This window comes from Carassius auratus, chromosome 18 (assembly GCF_003368295.1).
Source record: "Carassius auratus strain Wakin chromosome 18, ASM336829v1, whole genome shotgun sequence".
Lineage (NCBI taxonomy): Eukaryota > Metazoa > Chordata > Actinopteri > Cypriniformes > Cyprinidae > Carassius > Carassius auratus.
The window spans coordinates 2,200,300-2,225,849 of record NC_039260.1 but is presented as its reverse complement, the minus strand read 5'-3'; the positions used below and the strand labels follow the sequence as shown (position 1 = coordinate 2,225,849).

The 25,550-nt window shown below is 38.6% G+C and overlaps 2 protein-coding genes across 2 annotated transcripts in view; both read left to right on the top strand.

The window, feature by feature from the left end:
• The first annotated feature begins 550 nt into the window (after window positions 1-550).
• On the top strand, window positions 551-11,719 carry p2ry6 (pyrimidinergic receptor P2Y6). The gene is made up of 2 exons (XM_026287041.1): window positions 551-692; window positions 7,687-11,719. Exon 2 carries the CDS (start codon window positions 7,710-7,712, stop codon window positions 8,685-8,687), a length of 978 nt encoding a protein of 325 aa, XP_026142826.1. The 5' UTR covers window positions 551-692; window positions 7,687-7,709; the 3' UTR covers window positions 8,688-11,719.
• A 779-nt stretch (window positions 11,720-12,498) lies between these two features.
• The window catches only part of arhgef17 (Rho guanine nucleotide exchange factor (GEF) 17), a 72,452-nt gene continuing 59,400 nt past the window's right edge, over window positions 12,499-25,550 (top strand). Inside the window, exons 1-2 of the mRNA XM_026287040.1 lie at window positions 12,499-13,515; window positions 13,737-17,248. Of these exons, the coding sequence (XP_026142825.1) occupies window positions 12,984-13,515; window positions 13,737-17,248 (4,044 nt within the window). The 5' untranslated portion in view covers window positions 12,499-12,983. The remainder of the gene's footprint in view (window positions 13,516-13,736; window positions 17,249-25,550) is intronic.

Below are 25,550 nucleotides of genomic sequence, written 5' to 3'. Positions count from 1 at the left end.
TTTTTGTTATGCCTGTGCACGTGCCTGCTTTAACTTGTTCTTTACCATAACAAATGAGCAAAAACATGAGGAGTGTGCATGGATCACACAAAATCATTTTGCTCCATGCCTTTTAATATTAGTCAGCTGCTGAAACTTCGGTTAAACCTTTTTTGGTGTAAACAGCAGACAACTGCCTGCAGGCTAAAATCATGTACAAAAGAAAAATGTGTTGACTCAGTTGATTGTTGATATCAGCGGATAATTATGATCAGCATATTCGAACACATTGGTGTATGAGCCGTTTTAACCGCGGGGCAATTTGAAATATAATGACAATACGATGTTTGTCCACCAACTTTCTGTGAGATAGTAAGTACACAATGAGCATTAATGTGCCACAATATAGATTATGTATAAAATGAATACATTTATCTACAGAAATCTACACATAAAATTACCAAAGCAAAAACAGTAAGAAAAAAACACTTATAAAATTCTATCAGCCAATCAGATGTGACCTTAGGTGATTAATATTCATGAGCCGGGGGTGGGTTGACGATGACGCGAAAGTGCAGAAAGAAGAAGAGAGCAATGCGGAGTAATTCGTTACTTCTGTTTTCTTCGTTGCTCGGAAGAGATTCGCTTTTACTTCGCAGACAGAGTTGTTTTCTGGTGTTCAGCTGGGAAATAACGAAAGGGTGGATGCAAAGGTAAGTTTGGGAAGCGATAGGATATTAAAATCAAGTGGGATGAAATGATTATTTGCATCAATTGTTTATTATGGGCACGCATAGTGATGGTTAGCTACTTGTGCATGTAGATACTACTAATAAATAATACTAATTCCTAATCCAGGTTTTGTTCTTATAGAAATATATTATGTTCTGTTGCCTGTCATGGTTTTACAAAATTAATAATAGCCTACGAAAACTTCTCTAGTGCTACAAAGAAATAGATAACAGTGAAACATTAAAGAAACTGACATTAACAAATCATTGCAATAACCCATAACTAATTATAATGACTTAACACCTTTTTCTTTTTTGATTGTATATTCATAATTCAGATTTTGAAAAAAAACTAAAAACATCTTGATCATTTTGTAAAATATAGATCTTTTAAGACAAAGTCCTTTATGTTCACATCTCAGCTATGTGCTGCTGTGACATCATTTATTAATTAAATTAGTAGATATTTGATTTATTGATTGATATACAGTTTCAGCTCCTCACCAGGTCACGTTCATTTATTTTGTACAGTAATGCAGTGTTGTAAATCACATCTTTATTTCTGATTGATATTAACGCCTGTAGAAGCAGCTCTGTGGAAGTGCTGGAATCCACTGTAAGTCATTGTTTGCATTGGTGCAGATTCCAGTAGGTTAGTGATGCTCTAGTGAATAGCGTCTGTGCTCTGTGCTTCTTTTATGTGTATGTAGATGTGTCGTTAGGGGAATTAACATCATAGTGGGAAGAAATGTGTGTAGAAAAGAAAACATTCCAAGAGGTGGTTAATCCAGGCCAGAATTTACAATAGCCTCCTTTTTTTTATTCTTTGACCTTAAATTAATCATGATGAATGGTGCCAAGAGGCAGTTTGAACCCTCAACAGAGAGAAAACACTAGCCAAACGGTAGGAAGAGATAAAATAGAACAATGTCCCACATAGAAACATGACTTTCCTTGCCAAAATGTCAAATTTCCTGCTGTTATCAGTGTGTTGTAGTATGTGTAATTGCACTGTAGAGAAATGTCACCACTTGATGTTGCATGGAAGCAAACCCATGCCCTACTTTGCTATTTGTGTTCCTGACTGGTATGATACATGCTTGCAAGGTGATTGACCCTCTCACCAGTATCTGCTTCCAATTCTATGACCTCAAACTAACACTATGTCACTCATAAATGTGGCGTTGTGTTCGCTTAGCATATAAAGAATGCCTTGTGACAAATTTCCCAGAAAAAGGTGTGAAAGAGTGTGTTTGGAAAAGAGCAAATCCCATGAATGTGAACAAATAATGCTCTCTTTCTATCACTTTAATTAGCCTGAAAATTGCATAAGAGCTCGTCATGTGGAGTAACAGCTAAATAAAGACTCTTGCAGTTTCAGGTTGCTGCTTTCTCAAACGTTCTGTCACCACCCCTGCAGATATTTGCAGATGTGTCACAAGAAATAAATGTAGTCGCACTAAGACTAAACACTCTTGACTCAAACAAGTCCTGATTGGGGTTTCTTGAGTTTTTGCCAGCAGACAGCTGATAGATATCTCTGTTTGCTTAAATCAACGGCCATAACCACCCCTCCCTCTCCGTTCCACTCCATGAAGCTCCAACATCTCAGTCAGCACGGTTACATTAATGCAGGGGTGTATTCCAGAAAGCACGGTTAACTTATCAGCTATACCCTGAATTTTCGTTGATTAACCCCAAACCTTGCTTACTCGATGTGGTTCCAAAAAAAGCGCCCAGTGGTAAGTTCATTCAACTCAGAGTATAGACCAACACTACTTTTGCGTCATCGAAGGTTAACGCCCCTTTTTGGGGGAAAACAAGCGGATTCCCCTGATACAGAACTCGCTCTAATTTCTTGATAGCAAAAATGGCAGAAACATACACACTCTCTTTGCCGGCCGAGGACCGCGAGAGGTATTTAAAGAAGCTACTGGATACGGTGTTTACAGAGGTTTCCCTTTGAAATGGTCGAAAACTAGATTAATAACCCCACGCAGTGTCCAAATATGGACATCTAACGTTACCATTATCTCGTGGAATTGACAAGTAGTTTACTTTTGTCATTAACATACTCACAGTATGATAAACTAGACGATGAGGCCATGTCAAGAGTAGTCGGTGGTTTACTTGGATCATATTTCACTTGATTTAAGCTATTGACAGTTTTGTTGTAGTTAGAAATATGAAGCTGCTAGTAGCTACGTGATTAACGTTAGCTCTCATTAGGCATGCTACCTTGGCTGTTAACTGATTTTAAGTTTCAAATATTCGCAGGCTAGGACTAAACAATATAACTATTATACAATATCTGTTTGTAATTTTGTCTGACAGGCCTGTACACATCAGAAACACTGAAAAACAAAAGGTCCCTGGAGCGAGTTCTGTATCAGGAATCCATTTGTTTTCCCCCAAAAAGGGGCATTAACCTTCGATGACGCCAAAGTAGCGTAGGTCTATGTTCTTGGTTAAGCCTCAAGACATTCTCTACAGAGCGACGAATCGTGCGTTTCTATGGAAGTGGATGCTAAGAAAAAGCGCACCTTGCTGCTTCTTTCTTCTTGACTTATTTATTACTTATATTAGCACTTCATCATATATATATATATATATATATATATAAAACTACATCTATATGTATATATATAACAGTCTATATTACATATTGTAATATTATATAGTGTTGTGTTCTCATCAGTAGATCACAGGTGCACTGATAGCGCTGAAGTGAACTAACCCTGGAGCAGGTTATATTCAGAGAGCAAGTTAATATGGTTACTTACATAACCTGAAAGTAACCTCTGATTTTGGAAACGAAAGCCGGGGTTATCCACCCGCTTATCCTCAAACATACCTGGGTATGTCACATAACCTGCTTTTTTATAAATACCCCCTGGTCACATTTTACCATCAATATGACAAACTCCAGCTGTGTTCTTGGACTATTTTTAACCGTGAGTCTATGACTTCATGCAAGAACTCAAATAACCCTGGGGCAGAATAGAAGCAAGAGGCTTTTCTAGACCTTTATGTTTGACTTATCAGTGTCTAATGAAAATGAAACCATCAAAGTTGGGTAGGAGATTTGTGCTAATCTACAATCTTTAAATCTACAGTTTTTGTCTGGTGGACAACAAAATTACACATGAAACAGAAATACTGCAAAATAATAATAACCACACCCTAGCAACCACCTTCAAACACATTTTCCAGAATAAGTTGGTCAGCTTGTCCTTGTGGTAATACTTGGAGAAATCAATTCAAATTCAATTAATCAAGATATAATAAAAATATAATACAGTGTAATATATATATATAAATCATACACAATACAAATATTACATATAATAGAAATCTAAGATAATTATAAAACATAAATATGTGACACTGGACCACAAAACCAGTCATAGGGGTCATTTTTGGCCGAGATATAACTATTTGAAAATCTGAGATTCTGAGGGTGCAAAAAAATCTAAATATTTAGAAAATCATCCTAAAAGTTGTCCAAATGAAGTTCTTAGCAATGCATATTAATAATAAAAAATTACGTCATATATTTACAGTAGTTAATTTACTAAATATCTTCATGGAACATGATCTTTACTTAATATCATACTTAAGATTTTTAGCATAAAATAAAAATCTGTAATTTTGACCCATACTATGTATTTTTGGCTATTGTTACAAATCTACCCCAGCGACTTAAGACATATTTTGTGGTCCACATTCACATAATAACATAAATATGCATCGAGCATAAGCATGTCAGAAACCCAATCTGACGTTCCTCTGTTCCAGTACTCAGTGTTCTAGCTCAGTCACACCTGAGGCTGGTCAGTTGTGTGTTCCCAAACCTGTCCAGACACATCCAGCCTTCTGCTTTCACTCCAGCTGTCTCTGAGCACAATGATGAAGAGCTGATGACCTGGACTGGGCTAGACTAATGATAAGAAATCAGCAGAATCAGGCACTTCAGCGACAGTTACTGAAGACAGACTGTGTGTGTGATCAGACTACTGCAAAAACCACTGGTTTAACAGCATCTGCTAAATACTCACACACACGTGTTAGTACTGGGCACACACACACACACACACACAGGTTCAGACAAAGAGACGTTCTTGTGAAACGGAATGTCTCATTTCTGGTGTTGCACAACACTTCTTGATAATGACGTCAGACGCTGTGATGAAAGAGAAGAACTTTAGGGAGAAAAGACTTTAGTTTGTGTACTGCAGTGAAGCTTTCACTAATCATAGTGTAGATAAGCTCATAAAGATGAGGTATTATGGAAAAAACACATATTTACTGATCCCATTACCTGCAGTAGTGTGTGTTGGTGGCATAACTGGAAATGAGGCTTTTACTTGAATGTGCACATTTTGGGAATCGCTCCAGACAGCAGATTTAGTAAAAGATTCGGTTCTGCTTCTGCATGCATACATAGACCTCAAATGATGCAATCTAAGGACACGCTCTGACAGTGTGAATAGCTGTAGAATTAATCTACCAAGGATTCATTAATAAAAATCACTCTGTTATTATCTATGGACTTGGACAAGTTTCTCTTTTTTTTTTTTTTTTTTGAGAAATAAAATGAGGAATTGGACATAAAAGCGAAGAACACGTGAATGGAGCCTTTGAGGAGTCTTTGTGGCCGTCCATTATCACCGTTCCCGTGAATGTTTGGCCTTCTTTAATAATAAGAATAGGCCACTTCATTTGAATATGAATCAACTCATTCAAACTAGCAACTGAAAGGAGTAAAAGAGGAATGTGAACTTCAGTATTCTTTAGCAAGATTTGTGCTGCTTTACTATGAAGTTTGATGTAACTCAGTGTGACCTGTATGTTTGCGACAAAGAAATTGCTTCATGAATGGTTTAAGAAAGCTACATTTAGCTTTATTTATTGTAAAGCATCTTTTTATTTAAAGTTAACAAAGATTTTTGTCTGAAAGATATATTATCAGAAATAAAATGCTATCAGGAGAATGAAAAACAGAAGTGTTGCAATTCCATTTGCTGCCACTGGTGACACAGAAGTGACACACTTTGCATTTAGACTTTCTAGTCAGTGGGTGTAAATAATGGCTCTTTTAAGCCATTTCTGTTAATATGCTTGTGCAGTAGATGCTATTTTAAGGCCATTTTAGTAGATTATAACCTCAAGTCCAGAGCATCAAATCAAATCAAATGTCTCTTTCCTCTTCACATGCATTTGTTTAATAAGTATTCATAATTGTAAACCCCAAGTCTTTATGATGTCCTCCACATCCTATCGTATGGTCTCACATCTTTACACAATCAACACACTCCATTGCTGGTCAAGTGACGCTTTCCTGCCTTGAATTTTCAAATTGCATTTTATTAGTGACACCAATTATTAATATAATTCTAATACTCTCATGTAAAATTACATCTGTCTAGGAAAGTCACACGGGAAAATGTCTGTAAATCCAGTCCTGTTTCTATATCTGACTTGTGTCTTAACATTCAGTGTTATCCAACACTAGAGAACACCGAGTCAAATATAGCAGTGAGTGGTTTGATGGATGAAGTTGCCCAGTGGCTCCTGAGAGTCTGGCACACACACTTAGTTTGCTCATTTATTGAATGTTTTAACTCTAATTGGGTTTAAAGGAGAGATATTTTCTCTCTAATTTGGTTTTTACTTACTATGTTTGGACTTTATTAATGTGTTTTGCGTGCACACGCTGAATGGATGTGCGCTTTTAAACATTTAGGGATCCATTTGTTTAGTTTTGTTGGAAAGATTTTGTTTTTTTGGGGGCAAATTGCTTAAGACTCCAATAATGTCTCCTAAGAATCTGAATGATGCCTCAAATGTTTTATTCAAATGTCAGATATTTAAATATGAGCTTCATTTGTGTCTATTTGAATTATTCCACAATTGAAATTTTTTTTTTTTTTTTAAAGGATAGGTAATGTTGGGGAAGGGTTACAATATAAATTTAGTGATTTAGATATAATATAACATATACTGGATAATGTACAGTTCAGTTTTATTTTGTGATCATGACTGGCTGACTGCATTATCTCGCTTATCATGCATTCTGACTAAATGTATAAATATGTGAAGATGAAACATTGATTCAAGTATTAATAAATAATTAATTAATTTATTTGCATTTTTAATGTGTATTTTTAAAGAAAATAGTTGATTACAAGGTGCAAAATAATCAACCTAGCAAAAAAAACAACAACATTGCAACAATATTGCAGCAATTTCATTTTATTTGTATACTATTGTAGCATTTATTGATATTATGAATAAGCTTTTATTGACATATTTTAGCTGTCATTGTACGTTTTAATAATTTGATGTGTTTTTTTTTCATTTCTATTTATTTATATATATTATTTATGATTTATATATTTAGCATTTTTGGTAATTTTATTGCTTTTAAACTTTAAAAATAGAATACATTTTTACATTTGTATTGCTTTTAAATTTAGTTAAGGCTATATTCCTAACTTTAACGTTTTTGAAGTTATTTTTTTCATCCAATTTAATGTATACATAATTTCAGTTTTAGTTATATAACAGTGTACAGTTATAATAATACTTGGAGTACTATTACTGAATATTATACTATTAACTAAAAGTATAATATGTTCTAAGATCATATTCACTGCAGTTGCTGTCATCATTTTACATGGCAGTGATATTTTACTATCATTTAGGTACTAATATAGTTTTATTAGTATTTATAAATTTTTTAAAAAATATGTTCTGTTTTCCTTTAAGTTGATGTCATTTTTTTAATGTCTGTATAGTTATTAGCATTTTTTAAAATGCAAATTATTTTGTTACTTATTTTTTATTTTTTAGTGAACCATAATAATCCTGTAGGATTATGTGGGCAGACAAGCACCACAAAACAACATTAAGTACAAGATTATCTATGCATAATGTACGACTACACTGATGCATTAACGTTTCTGTTTTTCAGAATGTGAAGCAATATTTGATAAGATGGCATCTCTTAACCATTCCACCTCCATTCTGCCTTCCTGCACCTACGAGGAGGACTTCAAGCGCTTCCTCCTCCCCTCCGTCTACAGCCTGGTCTTCATCTTTGGACTGCCGCTCAACTTCATCATCATCCTGCGGATCTGGGGCTCCTGGCACACTCTAACGCGGACCAAAATCTACATGCTGAATCTAGCGGTGGCAGACTTCCTGTACGTCTGTTCCCTTCCGCTTCTCATATACAACTACGCCAGCAAAGACTACTGGCCTTTCGGTGACTTCACCTGCCGCCTGGTTCGCTTCCAGTTCTACAGCAACCTGCACGGAAGCATCTTCTTCCTCACCTGCATCAGCTTCCAGCGCTACATGGGCATCTGCCATCCGCTGACGGTGTGGCCCAGACAAGGTGGACGCAGGCTGGCGTGGTTGGTCTGCGCTGGCGTCTGGGTGGCCGTCGCGGTTCTCTGCGCTCCAACGTTCGAGTTCGCCGCCACCGGCATCCAGCGCAACCGAACGGTGTGCTACGACCTTAGCGTTCCAGAGCGCTCGACCGCGTACTTCCCATACGGCATCACTTTGACCTTTCTGGGCTTCGTCGTGCCCTTTCTAGTGATCGTGGTGCTGTACTGCAAAATGGCACGGGTTCTCTGGCAGGTCGGCGAAGCTCAAGAAGCCGTGGCTGTAGAAAGGAAGAATAAAGCCGTCAGGATGATCATTATTGTGATGCTGGTGTTTGCCATCAGCTTCTTGCCGTTCCACGTGACAAAGACGCTCTACCTGCTGGTGAGGGCCTTTCCCACGGCCCCCTGCGAACTGAGGAACCTGCTGTCTGTGGTCTACAAATGCACCAGACCCTTCGCCAGCATGAACAGCGTTCTGGACCCCATTCTGTTCTACTTCACCCAACCGCAGTACAGACGCAGCACCAGGAGTCTGCTGCTCAAGATCACCTCGCTCAGAGACAAAGTTGACAAAATCTGACTGGAACACACCTGCTTGGGTCAGAAATAACTGTGTTAAAGCAAGACACTACAATCACATCGTTTTTTTTTTTTTTTTTCTCAACTATACATATTTGAGTTTTTTAAGGGTAAGGTTTACAAATTATTTATTTTGTAAGAGTGTAGCGGAAAATTACATTCAAAATAGACAGACATGCCGCTAATCAAAATGATCACACCCCTGTTTTAATAGCTCCGCCCCCAATCCTTTAACATGCTTTGCAAAACAGGCACTCCCCCCCATCATTAGAGGACACGCCCCTTGCTGCTGATTGGCTACAAGTGTGTTATGGAGATCTGGTCCGATCGGCTTTCAACAGGCTTTCTCAGAAATCGATTACTGCATCTTTATTAAGTGTTTATTTAGACACTATTTCAGTTTCAGTTTCAGTTATAGTACATATCTATAAAAGCTCTTTTTTTCTCATACACTAATCCAAAAATCTCCACTTCAGCAGCACATACATCACACCAAATGTTTTAAGAAGGACTTGTTCAAGGGTTATTATACGTAGTTACTACAACTGAAACCATTTAAAAAAAAAAACATTTCTGATACTTGAAATAAAATAAATGCTAACTGAAATAAAGGAAGAATTTAATTGAATTTAAAGCTGATTGTCAATGCAGCATTTCTCATTTTTGTTTAATTATTGTAAAGTATTAAAATAACTAAAACTAAATGATGTATAAAAACTATATGAACATAAAAAAAATACTAATAAAACAAAAACAACAAAATTGCTCAAAACAAGTAAAGTAAAAACTAAAAATTTAAAAATCCTGTTTAGAATGCTTTAAAAGTATATCAATGATACTGAAATAACACTGGTTTATTAATATAATTTATATGACATTTTAATTTCTGTAAACATGATGAAAATATTTTTCAGTATTTTGTGATTGGTGAAGAAATAAAAAGAAAAATCCAAAAAAAAAAAAAAACTCTAAAAAAAAACAATACAAGAATTTTGAGCCTGGCTTTATTCAATACTCAGATTTAAGTTCTAGAAATGTATGGAATTTAGTCCATTTTAAATTAGTTAATGCCTTGTAATACAAAATGTAAAGACTCACTGTTGTGTGATTAGTTAACTAGGAAAGTATGGTGATATCCGATAGTTAAACACCATGCAGTGTGTACAATTAGTCGGCTGTGTGGACGTTGAAATCGAAAAAAGTCAATATTTAAATACAAAACGTCCAATGCATTAAATCCCTGTACTGTGAAAATTGTACATAATGGTTGAAGATATTCTTATAGATTGATTCAGTGTTACAAAAATGTATTTATGATGACTGAAACTATCATACATCACCCTATGGACATTTGAACTTGAACATTCGATTCATCAAAGAATCCTGAAGAAAAAAAGTATCACAGTTTCCACAAATATATGGAAGTAACACAACATTTTCAACATTGATAATAATCAGAAATGATTCTTGAGAAATGTTTTAAAATTCAGCCTTGCATCACAGGAATCAATTACATTTTAATATATATTCAAATAGAAAACAATATAACTGTTTTTTCTATTTTGACAGAATAAATGCAGGCTTGGTGAGGAGCAGCATACTGTATATGCGTGATATTTAGGATAAATAGGTGCACTGAGACAGTGATGTGTGGAATTATGGATGAGAGATAGAGATGAATGAGAGCATTTGGAATGGAAAGAATAACACCCACCATCTGTTTAACAGACTGCATCTGCTGCACATTATCTGGAGGTCATTATCAGATGTTTGATGGTTTAATAACACTTTGTACAGCTCAACATGCATCTGATGAAACATCTTGTCCTACTAGAGAAGGATCTTGTTTTAACAACACAGAGACATATTTGCACTGCTTGTACCGTCATTGTGTTTCCATGAAGCAGTTTAATCGCAGATGTAAATATCACATGTCTTAGAAGCTTTTATTTGACCTTTCAACGTGACCAAAAACTACAAATAGAAATGGCTGGGTTTACAGTATGGTAAAACAAATCCTGTTGCAATGTTGTGAGCGTGAATGTATTTTAGTCATTTGGCCAGTATTATCTTTGTGAGTTTTTAAATATGAATGAATTTCACCTTATAATGTCTGATTGGAGAAGAGCCTTTTTCTTCGGTCTGCATGAACATGAAGCACTCTAAGTTCGGAGTGAAATATAACATACTATATTCTGAACTGTAAATACTGTATACTACACCTTGTTTTTTTAATTAAATTGTTTGTGAAACGTCATGCATTATGCAGTGATAATCGTCAAACAGATACATTGTTGTTATGCAACCTTTCCATGTTGCATTATTAATTCAGCAAGTTACATTCATTTATTAATAAATTAAATGTTCTTTTCTTTTTGCATTTTGAAATCCGGTTTTGTGCTTGTCTAATTAAATAATGGCTGTATTTTGGCAAATATAGTAGATCTTTAAGGTATTCCATATATATAAAGTATAGAAAAAGTCGTAGTACTGTGCTATTTTAAGCATACTGTAAATACTGCTAACTTATAATGTTAACTTGTGAGCATATTAAAAATTTCTATAATGTGACGAGCATTACTGTGGTTGTGTCTGTGAACTGCCTGTAGGTGGCGTACTTGACTAACAAGCAGACGTGCTTTTTGCAAATTAAACTGACTATTTGCTTCCTGGTTCAGCGCTAATTGTTGAACATTATTTGAGCATTTGCATAAAGAGAGTTTTAAATAATTTAATAATATATGACATGCAACTTTTGGTCAAAATTCATCAATGTGCCCATGTAATGATGAAAACAGTTATACAATATAATAGCCATTCAAGTCATTTCATCTCTGTTTCTAATGTAGTATGTGCATACGAGATCTTTTTTCATGCCTAATCTATTTTATTAATTATTGATTGCTTGTCGGTCACTGTGCAAAGAAGATTTTTGTCAGCTTTTGTTTATGCATATCAAACTGTTTGTGTAAGTAATCTGTAGAATCTGTTGTTGTATAGACAAGTGTAATATTAAATGAAATCTATATCCTCAATGAGGTCTTTGTGAATGTTTTTTTGTTTTGCTTTTAAATGTGAAAAGGTTTGTTGTTGGTCCAATAAAGATGAATCAATTAACTTCATTTCCTGCAGTGTTTCTTATATTACTGTAGCTAACATTCAGGTTCAAGAAAGACCTACAGTGGACTCAGAAAGTACATTTGATCACGTATAAATGTCACTGCATTACATAAAAAATACCATGCCATAGATTTTTTCAGAACTAACTAAAAAAAAAAAAAAAAAATATATATATATATATATATATATATATATATATATATATATATATATATATATATATTGACACTTGGTTTGATATTTTATTTATTATTTGATGAAATTACATTCACACAGTCAACTTTGGATAACGGTAAATATGAACATGGCCACTAGAGAGCACTGTAGACATGCAACAAAAAGGCAAGACAGTCGAAAACCAAGAAAAAAGAGAGAAAAGGAAGCCTTCGAAACAAAGGACTACCAAAGTTTTTACTGTAAAGCCAGTTACCATGCAGACAAGCAGAGCTTTTGGTTAAAGAGGCAATAGATTTATGCCTGAGCTTCCCCAAAGCTCAGCAAATATAATGATGATGATCATTTGTTCAAAAGTTTCCTACTGTGTGTTTACAAGCTGACTCATACCGTCAGCATTATCTGCTCTCACATCAGAAAGAGGAAAAGCTGGATCCCCCCTCGTATTCCCCAGGGGTCTCTCTCTCTAACCCCGACCCCCATGTTTTAGTCCCGCCCTCAATCCTAGCAAATATCTGCATGTAAAAAGCCACAAGTCACGGAAACCCTTAATTGTGCCAAAATAAGGCTGAGCGCACTTACTCAAGCTGGAAATAAAGGATGCTTTTGAAGAAAGACAGTCGGACAAGGAAATGGGATTTACTTTGGAAAATGTACATTATTCAAACGTTGCTTTAGTGTGTTTTGGGCTGAAACACTTGGGAGTTTTCTGCTCAAACTTTGAGCTCTTTCTAAATGCATGGATGGACACTAAGGGAAGCAAACATGCGCAAAGTTCTGGGGATATAACTCTGTTTTCGAAAACAATCCGCTGTTCCTGAATTTTTTTTGTCCTCCTATTCGGAAAACACCGCCAAGCTAATTTTGTGGTTAAATGGGGGCATTGTAAGTTGTTTTCAGGGGGGTAAAGGCAACCACGGAAAACGAAGGAGAAGAAAAGAGCACTATTTATCAATGAACTGAGAGAATAGTAAGAAAGACAAGTGGGAGGACAGGCATCGCAATGGCTGAAAGGGAGATTGAAAGAAAAGGGCCTGCTCACAGAAGCGTCTCTTTCAAAAAGTTGGAGAGTTGGAGTGCAAAGCGCAGATCACTTGGAGAGGATTTGGATAGGTGCGGTGCCCTTCCCCCATACGCCGTAGAGCACAGCGCGCAGACATCACAAGCGACGCACGCTGCAGCTGTATCCAGAAAAGTTTCCAAATTCTCAGCGGCCAGCCTCTCGACCGCAGACCTCAAGAAAGCCTCTCATGGAATATATCCATCGGTTCGCCAGCTCTCTGAGAAGTTCAGTTTGAGCACAGGCGGGACACAGAGCTCATTAGTAAACACTGGAAGCGTTAAAAACACAAAAAGTGTCGAAGATTCGTCTCTGAGCGAGAGTGGCTGTTTCTCCAATGAGTTTTTGGAGTCTGCGACGGAGAAACAACTTCAGGACAGTTGCAGATATCGCTCTCTAGAGTCTGTGTCAGGTTCGGATTCGGACAGAGGAGATAAACACAGGCTTAGGAAAACTCTGGGTGGCACAAACACAGGTAAAATGCATTGTTTTGAGATCACTAGTTCTTATTTAGCACCCAACAATTGTTCTGCCATAAACAAAGACACTTTATAAAACGTGTCTGCTCAAGGTTAAGTACTAATTTGGCTTGTACTTTAAAGTTAGCATAGTTTACTGTATTTAGTGTACTGACAATTTGGATCAGTGTGTCTGCTTAATGCATACATCTAAGTTAACATGATGTTTTTGTTTTAGGGAGCCCAACATGCAAATCCCATCGCTATCACCCATCCTATGGAGAGACGTCTATTCATATTGATTCAAACTGGCCAAGCGTTTCTAAGATTAGAGAACTATTTGGGGATAGGCGCAGAAAGCAACATCGCTCAACTTCAGATGCTGATGACTTGAAATCTGCATGTCAAAACATCCAGCATTTCGATGCTAAAGAGGGCTCCTCAACTCCAGACAAAAGTGACAAACAGTTCCCCCACCAACCAAGGGGAGCCTGGCAAGACACAAACTGCTCTCATCATGACAACAGTTCATTATATGCGGACTATTCAATCCCTAACTTCCATACTTTAGCTGCTGAAAGCCATTCCTTCGAGTTTTTGAATTGTGATTGTCCTCCTGCTCCCCCACCGCACAGTAGAACGACCGCTTTGCCCCTCAGGTCTCACTGTTGGCAGCTGCAGGAGCAGAGACAGAGGGCAGAGCAGCCACAGCCACCGGATAGCTCGCATTCCTCACATAACTCCTCCCAACCACAGACCGGGCCCTCCGTGGAACTAGCCGGCACTGTAAGAAGACTGAGCTCTGGAGAAGAGGACGAGAAATTCAGAGAACGGACAGGCGATAATTTCCCACAAAACAAGTATGGCATCAGGGCTAAGCTGAGAGGAAGGTCTTCAGGCAGTGAGGAGGACAGCCCTGCTGCAGCACTAGTGCACCACAACAAGGACGTAAGACGTCGCTCGCTAAGGAAAAAGAAGAAAAGCAACTGCAGCAGAGGCAATGAAGAGTCAGATGACAGTGACAACCAGCCTGTAATGATGGAGCCGTGTGATTCTCAAACAGTGGGCCGCAGGATTGAGGGTTTCCGTTCTAGGGGTTGTCATACAGACATGCCATGGGCACGAGACGGCACATCTCAACGATCCCATGTGGCTAAGGACAGCTTTAGGCAACTATATAGAAATTTTGAGGGGTCAGTCAGAACTAGCCCTGTTCCTCAGGTGTCACGGGTTTCAAAAGTCACCATACCCTCATTTTTATCCAGTCCGTTGGGGTCAAGAAGTAGTAGCAGGTATTCTAGCACAGAGATGTTAAAAGAAGAGGATCAGCCAGCCAACATCCATGGCTATGGCAGGGCTTCATCAGCCGTTCTGAGTAAGACATACCATGGCAATGCCACCGTGTACCGCTCACCTAGTTTTGGCCATGGAGATAACTTTTCTCGTACCCCAGTTCGAGCTCAGCCTAAGCTTGTGCCCAGCTTCAGCCCAGCAGAAAATAAAACACGCAGTTCAGATAACAGGGTATTCGGCCCCTCCTTAAATAATGAGAAAGACAGGAACAGGATCTCTATATCCAACCCTGACATTGCCTCAGAAACTCTATCACTTCTTAGCTACCTTAAGACCGATCTGTCTGAGTTGAGAATGAAGAAAAGGGGACAAGATGACGAGGACAATCTAAACTCTGATCAAGGCACGTCTGTGTACAGAATGGGCTCCAGGACAAATCGGCCACACCATGGACGCCCGTCCCTGAAGGATCTCACTGCTACTTTGAGGAGGGCGAAGTCATTCTCCTACTCTGAGAAGCCAGCAGGGCAGCAATGTCATGGTAGCGGGCCAAGTTTAAGGAGTTCCTCTGAGCAACGGCTAGACTCTGAAGATAGTGGCGAGCAGGTGTTGATTGCTGACAGGGAGGTGGAGAGCGACGACTGTAGATGTACCTACGGTTACGACGAGCCAATGCCTACCCCTCTGCAAGACCGTTACGTGCAGGAAGCCAGACAGGTGATAAGAGACATTTGTCAGATGGGTGAAAGTAAGGATGATGATGATTATGAAGAAGACTGTTTCAAGACAAAAAGCAGTGATGCTAAAATAGACACTGAAAAAGAAGATAAGGCAAAGCAGCAGGTGAGGAGACTTGAACACTCTGATTTTACTGGGTGTAAGGAAGAGGAGGCTGATGGAAAAAGTGGAAAATGTTTACAGGAGGGAAATTCGGAGGAGAATGTGTTCTGTGATAAGTCATTGGATGAACTCTCCGGCCATGAATCTAGCCTGACAGATGAAGGAATTGTCACAGAGCCAGAGATTGGCTCATATGGGGGGATATCCTGTGGTAAAAACCTGCTGGGTCAGACTCCCACCGTTTGGAATCAGTCAGGGTTGTACGAAGAGCAATTGCCTGATACAACAGCAGAGGAATCTCTTTCATCTCAAGTTCCGTCTGTTAAGACGGAGTATGAGGGAGTAGCCATAGGAGGAGACATTAGCAGCAGTAAAAATGTAAACCAGGGGGCCTTGGAGGCTCCGTCTACTCCTAGTGCTATTCGCAGGCGAAGGAAATTCTCCTCAGCTGGCAACAACGGCTCAGACTCCAGCAATGGCAGTAACGCAGAGTCTAATGGTGAGTCTGCATACCGTTCTTTGAGTGATCCTATGCCTCAAAGACGTCGGTCAGATGCAGAGGATGGTGGAAAGAGCTTCTCCATGGACAGCAACCTGCTCGGTTCACTCTCTCTGAGTTCCAAGGTGGGTGTTGGTGTGGAGTCTTCTGCAGCAGACCTTTCTGAATATACAGGCAGTGCTGCCAGTGACCTTTCTGTGTGTAGCGACAGCCTGAAAGATTACAGTACTGTGATTCAGAGCATTGTTTGTGAACCTGGCACAATGGACAATCTTATTGATGAGAAGGCGAATGGCAAGGCTGTGAAGAAAAAGAGCTTTAGCGACCCTAGCAGACGTGGAGAACTGGCAGATACCGTCCTAGAATTTCAAAAGCATCCCAGCGAGCCAATAAGTGAACTAGAACAATCCATACCACCTTCCAGCAGTGAGCCCATCTTATCCGAGCAAAGAGACAAACTTCGGGCTCTCAATAGTGAACGACCATTATTTTGTTCAACCAGGAGTTCTCATTCTGAATCTGAGCATGTTTTGCCCTCCCACCTTGGACATAACGGAGAAACAAAAGCGCCAGATGCACCCTCACTTCCTTTTGACCCTAAGCTAGTTCAGGTTTTGTCTCCTTGCACCAGTCGCAGGAGCCCCAAGAAACGCACAAACAGCTTTACCCATCAGTTGTCTTGTGATGACGGTGATCACTTTGATGAACAAGGTGAAGAGCAGTCCTCTGCATCCATCCTCCCCCAGCTTCAAGCCTCAAAAGTCAGACCCAAACACGTGCGTCATGCCAGTGAACCTGCCACATTTGTGCCCATCATTCCTTCACATGCCCACATCTCCCAGGACCTCCAGAGTTCAAGTCATGTCGGAGAGTCTTCAGCACCCAACAAAACCGTCTCGGGGGAGGATACTCCATCATTAGAGGACGTCACTGAGCAGTACATTTTGGCCTTGAACTCTCCAGAGTGCCCGGTGGAGACCCCAGCAGCTACTGGTGGGGTTATTCTGGAAGGCACCACTTCCACACCTTCAGTTCCTACAACCACTGCTGAGCCAAAACTAGAGAGGAAGTCCAGCGAGGAACTTTCCACTGGATCACTGAAGGCCAAGCCGAGAGTGGTGAGTGATGTGTTTTGTTCTCTATTTTGGTTATTTATATGTTTTTGAAATGTTTGTTTATGACGTAAATGCTAGCAAATGTGTTTCTGTAAACTATATTGGATGTAGCCTTTTGCTTTATAATCATGGGCGTTGAATTGTGAGCAAAGCAAGATGAAGTGTTTTTTGCATATTTTATGAGAGCTCTATGCTGGTGTTCTGGACTGAATTATATTGCGGCTAAAACTGATGTATTGCTCTAAAAAGAACTTGGATGAGAGTTTCAAGGCCTTCAGCTTGAGTGGTATGCATGTGAAAAATTATGAATTCATTTGTGCAGCGTTTGACAGGTTGTTACCTCAGGTTGTTGTGCAGCTGAATTTACAGCTCCCGACTTTGTTTTTGTCTCTGATGGAAAGAGCAGAACAATGTTTCTTAGAAATATGAAGGATGTTTATTTTGCCCACAGCAGATTCTCCTGCAGTCATGTTGTTCTTCTTTTCCTTAGCCTACCTTCCTTTTGCTCCAATGCCTGTAGTGTGTGTGTGTGTGTGTGTGTGTGTGTGTGTGTGTGTCTGTACATTAATGTGTGTTTATCTAACTGTCTGCCGCAAATGATCCTTTGTGTACTTGCCTCTATGAAAAGTCAGAATATTCTGGCATTCTTAACTGGCATATTTTGAAGGGAATGCTTTATCTCTTTGTGTATTTATATAATGGTTTATCCATTTTATAGAAAGTTAGAAAAGACTAAAGTAACCTTCAAAAAAGCCTTGTGTTACCAAACTGACCATAGGGAGAAATATCTTTCAAATACTTCATATTTAAGAGTGTTGTGCTTGATAGTGTATGTTCGAGGGCATACTCTCAGCGATGGATTAGTTCTCTGTATGGCTTTGGCAAGCCCTCTGTAGCACAGTTGGTCTGTCTCAGACACTGGGTTTGGTCATAGTTTCCCTCATTCCACCTTTTATGGTGCTGTATTTTCCTGAGATTTTGTCTGTGCCAGCTTGTCCTTTTAGTATCGTGGTCCACTTAGGACTCTGTTTGGAGCTGCCTGAAATTGGCTGATTATGTAAAGGGTGCAGATGAGTTCGAGTAACATTTTGTTGTAACTTTTTTCTCGCGAGGGTCATTATCATGTGCACTTTGAGGAAATGTTAGCATGGCCTTGTCATTCAGCTTGGATTATGCAGTCTAATTTGTGCCCATCATTGACAGAGTCTTGGAGACTTGTGCACGCTTTTGACTCTCTTTTCATGAACTTGCACACATGTATTCGTATTCTGGCTAATGAAAACACAGTGTAAATAGAGCTAAACGTTCCTCCTCTTAAGCTGTTAGCTCCAGGCACATTTCCAGAGACTAATGCCTGCTTTATGACGTGTAGGGCTGTTTGATGTTTCTTTCATGTTTTTTTTTTTTCATCCTTTCACTAAAGTGTCCAAAGATTTTGTCTACAGAACATTTGTAAATCTATATAGTTGCCCTAAAAAAGTATTTGTACACTTCAGCCACAGTTATAATATATATGCGCGTCATTGCATTTTAAAAGTAAATCAAACCAAGTGTGCTTATCTTTCCTTTTGAGAAATGCCTCTAATGCAATAATGCTTAAGTCATGTTTAAATGTCAAGTTACTTTTTGGGGCCAGTGGATTGTACTTGCGTTCAACTTCTAAGTAGTTCTTCAAATGTGTTTGGTGGCATGTGATTTGGATAATTGGGTAATCACTTACTGACATTAAAACACATAATGGCATTTATTATGTAAAAGTTGAGACCTTGTAATGTAATGATTTTTAGTGGAAGAGGAATGGGTGCATGTCTGACACTGGTGGGTTAATGAATATTGAGGCTTGGAGAAGTTCAGACCTGCGATGAGTGTGTGGAGATGGGTTAGCTAAAGTATTCCCTGAGGTTGTGACGATCAGCAACCGAAAAAAGAAGAAAGCGCATCTGGACAGGCTGTGGAGGGGAAAATGCCCTCGGATTGAGCTCTTTGTGAGTAACCTGTGAAGATGTCTCAATGCTACGGTAATGTGAAACAGTTCTTGGATAGAGGAGGGGGAACACATTGTGCTCAGCTGTACAAAGACAAGCAAAAGAGCTGAGATAAAAGAACCTAACAAAAGAAAAGCCTGCTGAATAACCTCCATGTACAACACAAATGTGTGAGAGTTTGTGTCCATGATTAAAAAAATGCTGCCACACAGTAATGAAAAATCTAAACAAGTTGCTTAATGGTCTTGATGGTCTTAAACTGCACTTTTTCCTCATTTAAGTTCTACAGTGATTTACCTTTCAGAATCGATGTGGTCAGTCTTTAGAGAGTTTACCAGCAGAAACGCTTGTTTTAAAGCATTTGCATTTAATTATTATCTGTATTTTATCTGTAAAGTCAACCAAATTGTCCATTTTGCAGCTATTTTTTAATAATTTGTTTGACTTTGAAATATTGGATATAACATGCGATTCTGTCACACTGGACATAATTACTCTCATCGTTTCTTTTGTAAACTAGTACATACTTTATATCTTTGAAAGATTAAACAGAGAGCCAATGCAGATCTCAAAGTCTCAAATTGTCTCTTAAGTCTGCAGTCAAAAGCTAGTGAGCTCAAGATCTCAAATAATCTCATTGGCGATCAACATTCAATTTCTAGCTCAATGACTTCAGCTGGTCTGCAGGTTTTAACTGGTTAAGGCACAGGGACACTGCTAGTGTGTGTGTGTTTTGAGTGTCTGTTGTGTGTGTTATAAGAGTCTGTGCTCCTTTATCAGCACCAGTGCCGAGTGATCCTGCGCAGACAGGAAGCTGTTGTGGTTACTAATATGTTTGATGAGCTGCAGAGGCTGGAATGTGCTGCTCTGCTCGAGAGACTGTTTGGAAACATAGTGCCAGGCGTGAGAGAGAGTGCACACACACACACACACACACACACACACACACACACACACACACACACACACTCTCCAGACGACTGTGTGCTGTGCTATGTTTGCATGACTTGTCAAAGCTTTGATGCTGTTCTGGCTGTAACTGCTGCTCCGTGTCTTTAGCGGGATTAAAGGCTCAGCTGGAATGAGGGCATGTGTTTGCTGTCTGCCTGCGATCGGACCGTCATCTCAGAGGGGACACGGTCACGTCTGTGTCTTCCTCTCTAACCAAGAGTAATTCCCTGTGTATGTTCACTCAGACACTTGTGAGTCAGTGTGTTTTAATGCAGCGTCTGGATATGTGTGTAGATTTCCTCACTCTTTAAACTTGCTTACAGAGTCACTGCTGCTGTTGTGAGTGATTCATCGGTTTGCCTGCCGAGGGAAAAAAATGGCTTTGCCATGCTACGCTGGTTTGCTGGTTTAAGAGGACTGTTGTCTCATTTCAGAGGGGTTTTGGACACTTTTTTTTGACACTCCATTAAAAACTAGCTGAGACCAACAACCATCTTAGGCTGGTTCATGTTTAGTTTTTTTCAGCAGAGTCTAAAGATAAACACATTTGTGTTGAATTTTTCAAATTCAAACTGAAGCCTAAGGATTTTACCCGACTTAATATTTTCTTAGGTAATCAAGTCTGTACGGGAGGCAAAGTATTATTAAAGCATAATATTAAAGTGACATTAAAATATTTTCGTACTTTAAACGAGAAATAGTTTGAAACTCATTTTTCAATTTTGTTTGCCAAAATTTTGTTTGGCAAAATTAATGTTGTTGCTATGTGTTGCAGGTGATTGCTAGGTGGATGTTTAAATCACTAATACTAAGAGTGCATTTGCATTAGCAAATCTAGTCTCGTGTAGCCTGATTTGGCCAAGGCTTTCCCATGAGTCCATTTGAAAAGTGAAAAAAGTGACGTTACATTCAGCCAAGTATGGTGACCCATACTCAGAATTCGTGCTCTGCATTTAACCCATCCCAAGTGCACACACACACAAACCGTGAACACACACACCCTTAGCAGTTTGACCGACATGTCAAACAACCAATCACAGTTTCGTACATTGTCACGTTTCGGGCTGTGGAAATGTTGCCACAATAACAGACCGGTGTGTAAAACTCTCGAACATATTTTAAAGATTTTATGCTCCGATCTTTATATATTTGACATACTTTTGAAAACACAGTTTTAGTTGGTCATGATAAGCGCTCGTCGTAACAGTTGAAAACACAGCGTCTTTCTTCTTTCGTGAGGTGGTTTGGTGCCACAGCACTTTTGTTTCCAGGCGGAACCTTAAAGAACACGACATGCATGTCTACCAGAAATCCTGTATAATTCAACCAATCCGACGACAGCTTCATAACTCCTGAAGTGTTTCCACTTTTGTGTCCCATATGCATCAGACGTTTAGCCAATGGTCCGTGGACATGAAGTCTGATGTTGAGACTATAACAAACTTAATATGATACTGTGATTAGCATGTCAGTGTTATTTATTTAGTAAGAATATCATATTTTATAGTATTTATTATTATTATTTTACTTGATCTTAAGTTTTAAGTTAAATTTAACTACCGTATTTTCCAGACTATAAATCGCACTTTTTCTCATAGTTTGGCTGGTCCTGTGACTTATAGTCAGGTGCGACTTATTTATCAAAATTAATTTGACATGAATCGAGAGAAATGAACCAAGAGAAAACATTACCATCTCTAGCCACCAGAGGGCGCTCTATGCTGCTCCTGTAGTCTATCACTGAACACATAGAGCGCCCTCTCGCGGCTGGAGACGGTAATGTTTTCTCTTGGTGCTTGGTTCTAAATAAATGCGACTTATAGTCAAGTGCGACTTATGTTTTTTTCCTCGTCATGACGTATTTTTGGACTGATGCGACTTATGCTCAGCTGCGACTTATAGTCCGAAAAAAATTGTAAGTTTTTGCAATTGTTTTGTCTGCAAATTTTATTTGTTTTTACTTATATTTTATAGCTTTATTTTTGTTTTACTATTCAGCATTTTAGTACTTAATTTCAGTTGGCTGCCAATGCAAAAAAAAAAAAATTTTATATCCGCTTTATTTCACTTAACAAAAAATGTATTTATATGGTTTTAGTGAATAATCTACACTAGAGAAAAGAAGAGTTTTCTTTCACCTCTCTCTCTCTGTTCTATGCTGGTTGTTGTGTTCATAGCCGTTTTGCAGCAGTGAAGGAAAAGAAGGCCACATTCCTGTTGCCTGAATAAAAGAAAACAACAGGGAACAACTAGAGCCCCTTTTCTCTTCTCCATGTTCCTGTGCTCTTTTCCACTCACTCGCTTCATTTCCACTCAATCAGTCTTTTATTTTCTCCCTCTTTTCATTTCCAAGTATCACTTTTCTTTACTTTTCACAGCCCTGCTGTCATCCATTACTCCCTCCTTCCCTCCCTGTCAGCGTACCTGATATCAGGGCTGAATCTCATTTCTGGAAGAACGACAAAAATGACTTCATCCCTCCACAATGTTCCTCGGCTCCTGAGCTGTCTGCAAATGGCTTTCAGAGGAGAGTGAGAAAGAGAAATGAACAGGAAGAGCAGCTTTAATGCACAGATAATCCACTTGCCTTCCAGCTTCCCTTCCCTTTTTTCTATTACTGTTTGTAGTGATGTGCAATTAATTATATTAGATGTACTTACTAATAATGCCCCTTGACCACTGGCTTGGAGGATCAACTTATATATTTACTGACCCCTCTAATCAAATCTGATTAATTGATTATTTGTTCATTTATTTGGCAAATAGAACAAAGATTATTGGAGTATTATTTCAGTTTTCTACTTCAAAAATTTCATGTTTACTAATTTGTGCAGAAAATTCTGAATGAAATTCAAATGTTTTGATGCCAATAATGTAATTTTCTTTCCTTAATGCATTAAAATATTAAGTTCTTTTTTTATTAATCGATTAGTCATGATAGAATATTTGAATCATTCGACAGTCAAAATGTTTTTATTGCTCAATCTAAAAGGTTTGATGCAAACCCAGGCTTCTTTGGGTGTTCTCTGCTGTTGGTGGTCTCTGTAAGCATGAGGGCACACGTTTTTAGAGTTACACTCATGCATTCTGTCATGCAGGGATCGAATCTCACAGCAGATTAGTGCAAGCAGTCAGAGATGATGTTATGAAGCGTGTCTGTCAGTCTGATATGGAGGCTCATTTTAACTCCAATATCTGGCTTTTTGTTGTCCGTATCAACTCCAAATTGCAGAGTATTAACTTGCCTTTTTAAAAGAAAAAAACATGGAATGAAAAAAGGTTGCAATTGCCTATTTTATTATTTTGTTCCATGGCAGAAACAAGCTTTGATCGTACAAGGGCTCACAGATCTGCGTGTCGTGTTCGTTTCTCAGGTGCTTTTGAATTCCTCCTGTCACCTCCTCCTCACGTCTCCATGTTTTTAGAGGTCACTCGTCATTCAGTCGACATTTAACCACTGTAACTTCCAGTAAAACGAAGCTCAGGAGCAGACGGAGTGAAATGTTGCTCAGGGCCTCATGCTGATCAAACAGGTGCTTCATCTCAGGATCTCGTGTGTAACCGCAGTCTGAATTCAGACCCGTGTTATTGCAGAATTAGTGGTTTCTCTTGCATATTACATGTTTTGAAAACGAGGTTTCGTGATGTTAACATTTGTTATACCACTTTCTAAAAGACACTTGATATTCAGGGTTTATAGGGTTAAAAGTCACTTCAGTAATATTATTGATTTGATGGCACTGACAGAATCAGATGAGAACAATACCTGAACTGAATCAAATTTAGCAAAACATCGGCACTGTTAATAAAATGGTTGGAATCAAGATCCATCTGGCTTGCCTTCAGAAGACCTGAATTGAACTTTTGTAATTGAATGTTTTTGTTGAGCTGAACTAAAGCAAAGTCTTTTTAATGCCTAATTTGAAAAACCCATTATTTTGAAGTTTACTTTCTTTTATTTTGCATTTTCTAAACGAACCTGCTTAGAAACAGTCTGTTGTATAATGTGTAAAAAGTCGCCTTTATGTTTTTATGTTGACTTACATGTTTACTAACCTATTTATTATTATTATTATTATTATTATATTAAAATTGGTATATACTTATTTTTTATGAAAAGTGAATTTTTTTTAAACCTTAAAATTTTCAGCAAACTATAATAACTTTATCAACTTCTAAAGGATTTTCTAAAGGAAATGTGAGCGGTTCTTTTACATTTTTCACAATCCAATCAAAGCTGATGGATAGGGTCAAGTCCCGCCTACATTATTTCCCACATTGTGGAAGATAAATGTGTTGCGACTGCTGTTTATGCTATGTATGTGCCCCTCTCCAAATATGCACACAAATGTTTTCTCATACTTCTCTATTTACGAGACATTTCGATCTACCAGATTCATGTCTTGTTTCTCTCTCGCTCTCTCGTTTCTCTTTATTGTGTGGTCTGCTAAGTGCTCTTGGCTCAAATGTCTCCAATGTTTTTCCACATGCAGCTCTTGAGATTGACGGATTCTGAGTATCCATGGCGTTTTCACTCATTCTGATGTATATTTTGCTGACAGGACCGCCAACGGCTCTCGTTTTTCCTGTCGTTCCATTCTTATGAATAAAATGACACACATTGACGTGTCTCTCACAAATTTCTTCAACTTAAAAGTATTATGCAAGAATTCTGCCAACTCAAGCAAACATCTGGCCAGTGGAACGCAAAGGTACGAGTGGGTAAATAAAAAGTGATTGCATAAAAAGCAGAGAATGTGCTCGTCCAGTGTGATGGGTTTAATGTGGTATAGAAGACAGCTTCAGTATGAGAACAGGGTCACAGAATGATGCAGTTCACTCTTTCCCATGGTACATCTGGCACTGCTCCAGTCAGTGTTTGTGTGTGTTGATTTCTTTATCTTCTGTGTAACCCTTCTGCATCGCACTGATTTATGGAGATGAACTCGAGGCGTGGAATAGATAGAGGACAACTGGAGAGAGCTGGAGAAACAGGAAAAGAAAAAGGACCGTTTAAATGCCTTTTGGTTTGCCCTGGCAGGTGAAAATCATCCAGTAACAGCTCTCCTCAACAAGCCTCATGGTTTAAGATGTCATTCTGTCCGTAGCAAACGGAGAGCATGCCACAATTTCATACTTGGGGTTAGAGGTTTAGAAGTAGCAGCACTAATAATAGTGATGTTTGCTTTAACAAGCGCCACTAATTATTATCGTTATGCCATTATATCAGCTTTCTTCTTTCTTTGTCCCTGGTGTTTTTTGTGCGCTGTCAGTTATAACTTGGCTTTCTCTGTCTCTCATTATGATGGTACCACCCTCTGTAATTACAGTCCTCTGTTTGCTTATGCGGGAGAGGATGGTTTATCCTC

Bases quoted from the DNA above. Each gene is read 5' to 3' on its own strand.
- p2ry6 (XM_026287041.1), top strand. From the start codon at position 7,710: ATGGCATCTCTTAACCATTCCACCTCCATTCTGCCTTCCTGCACCTAC.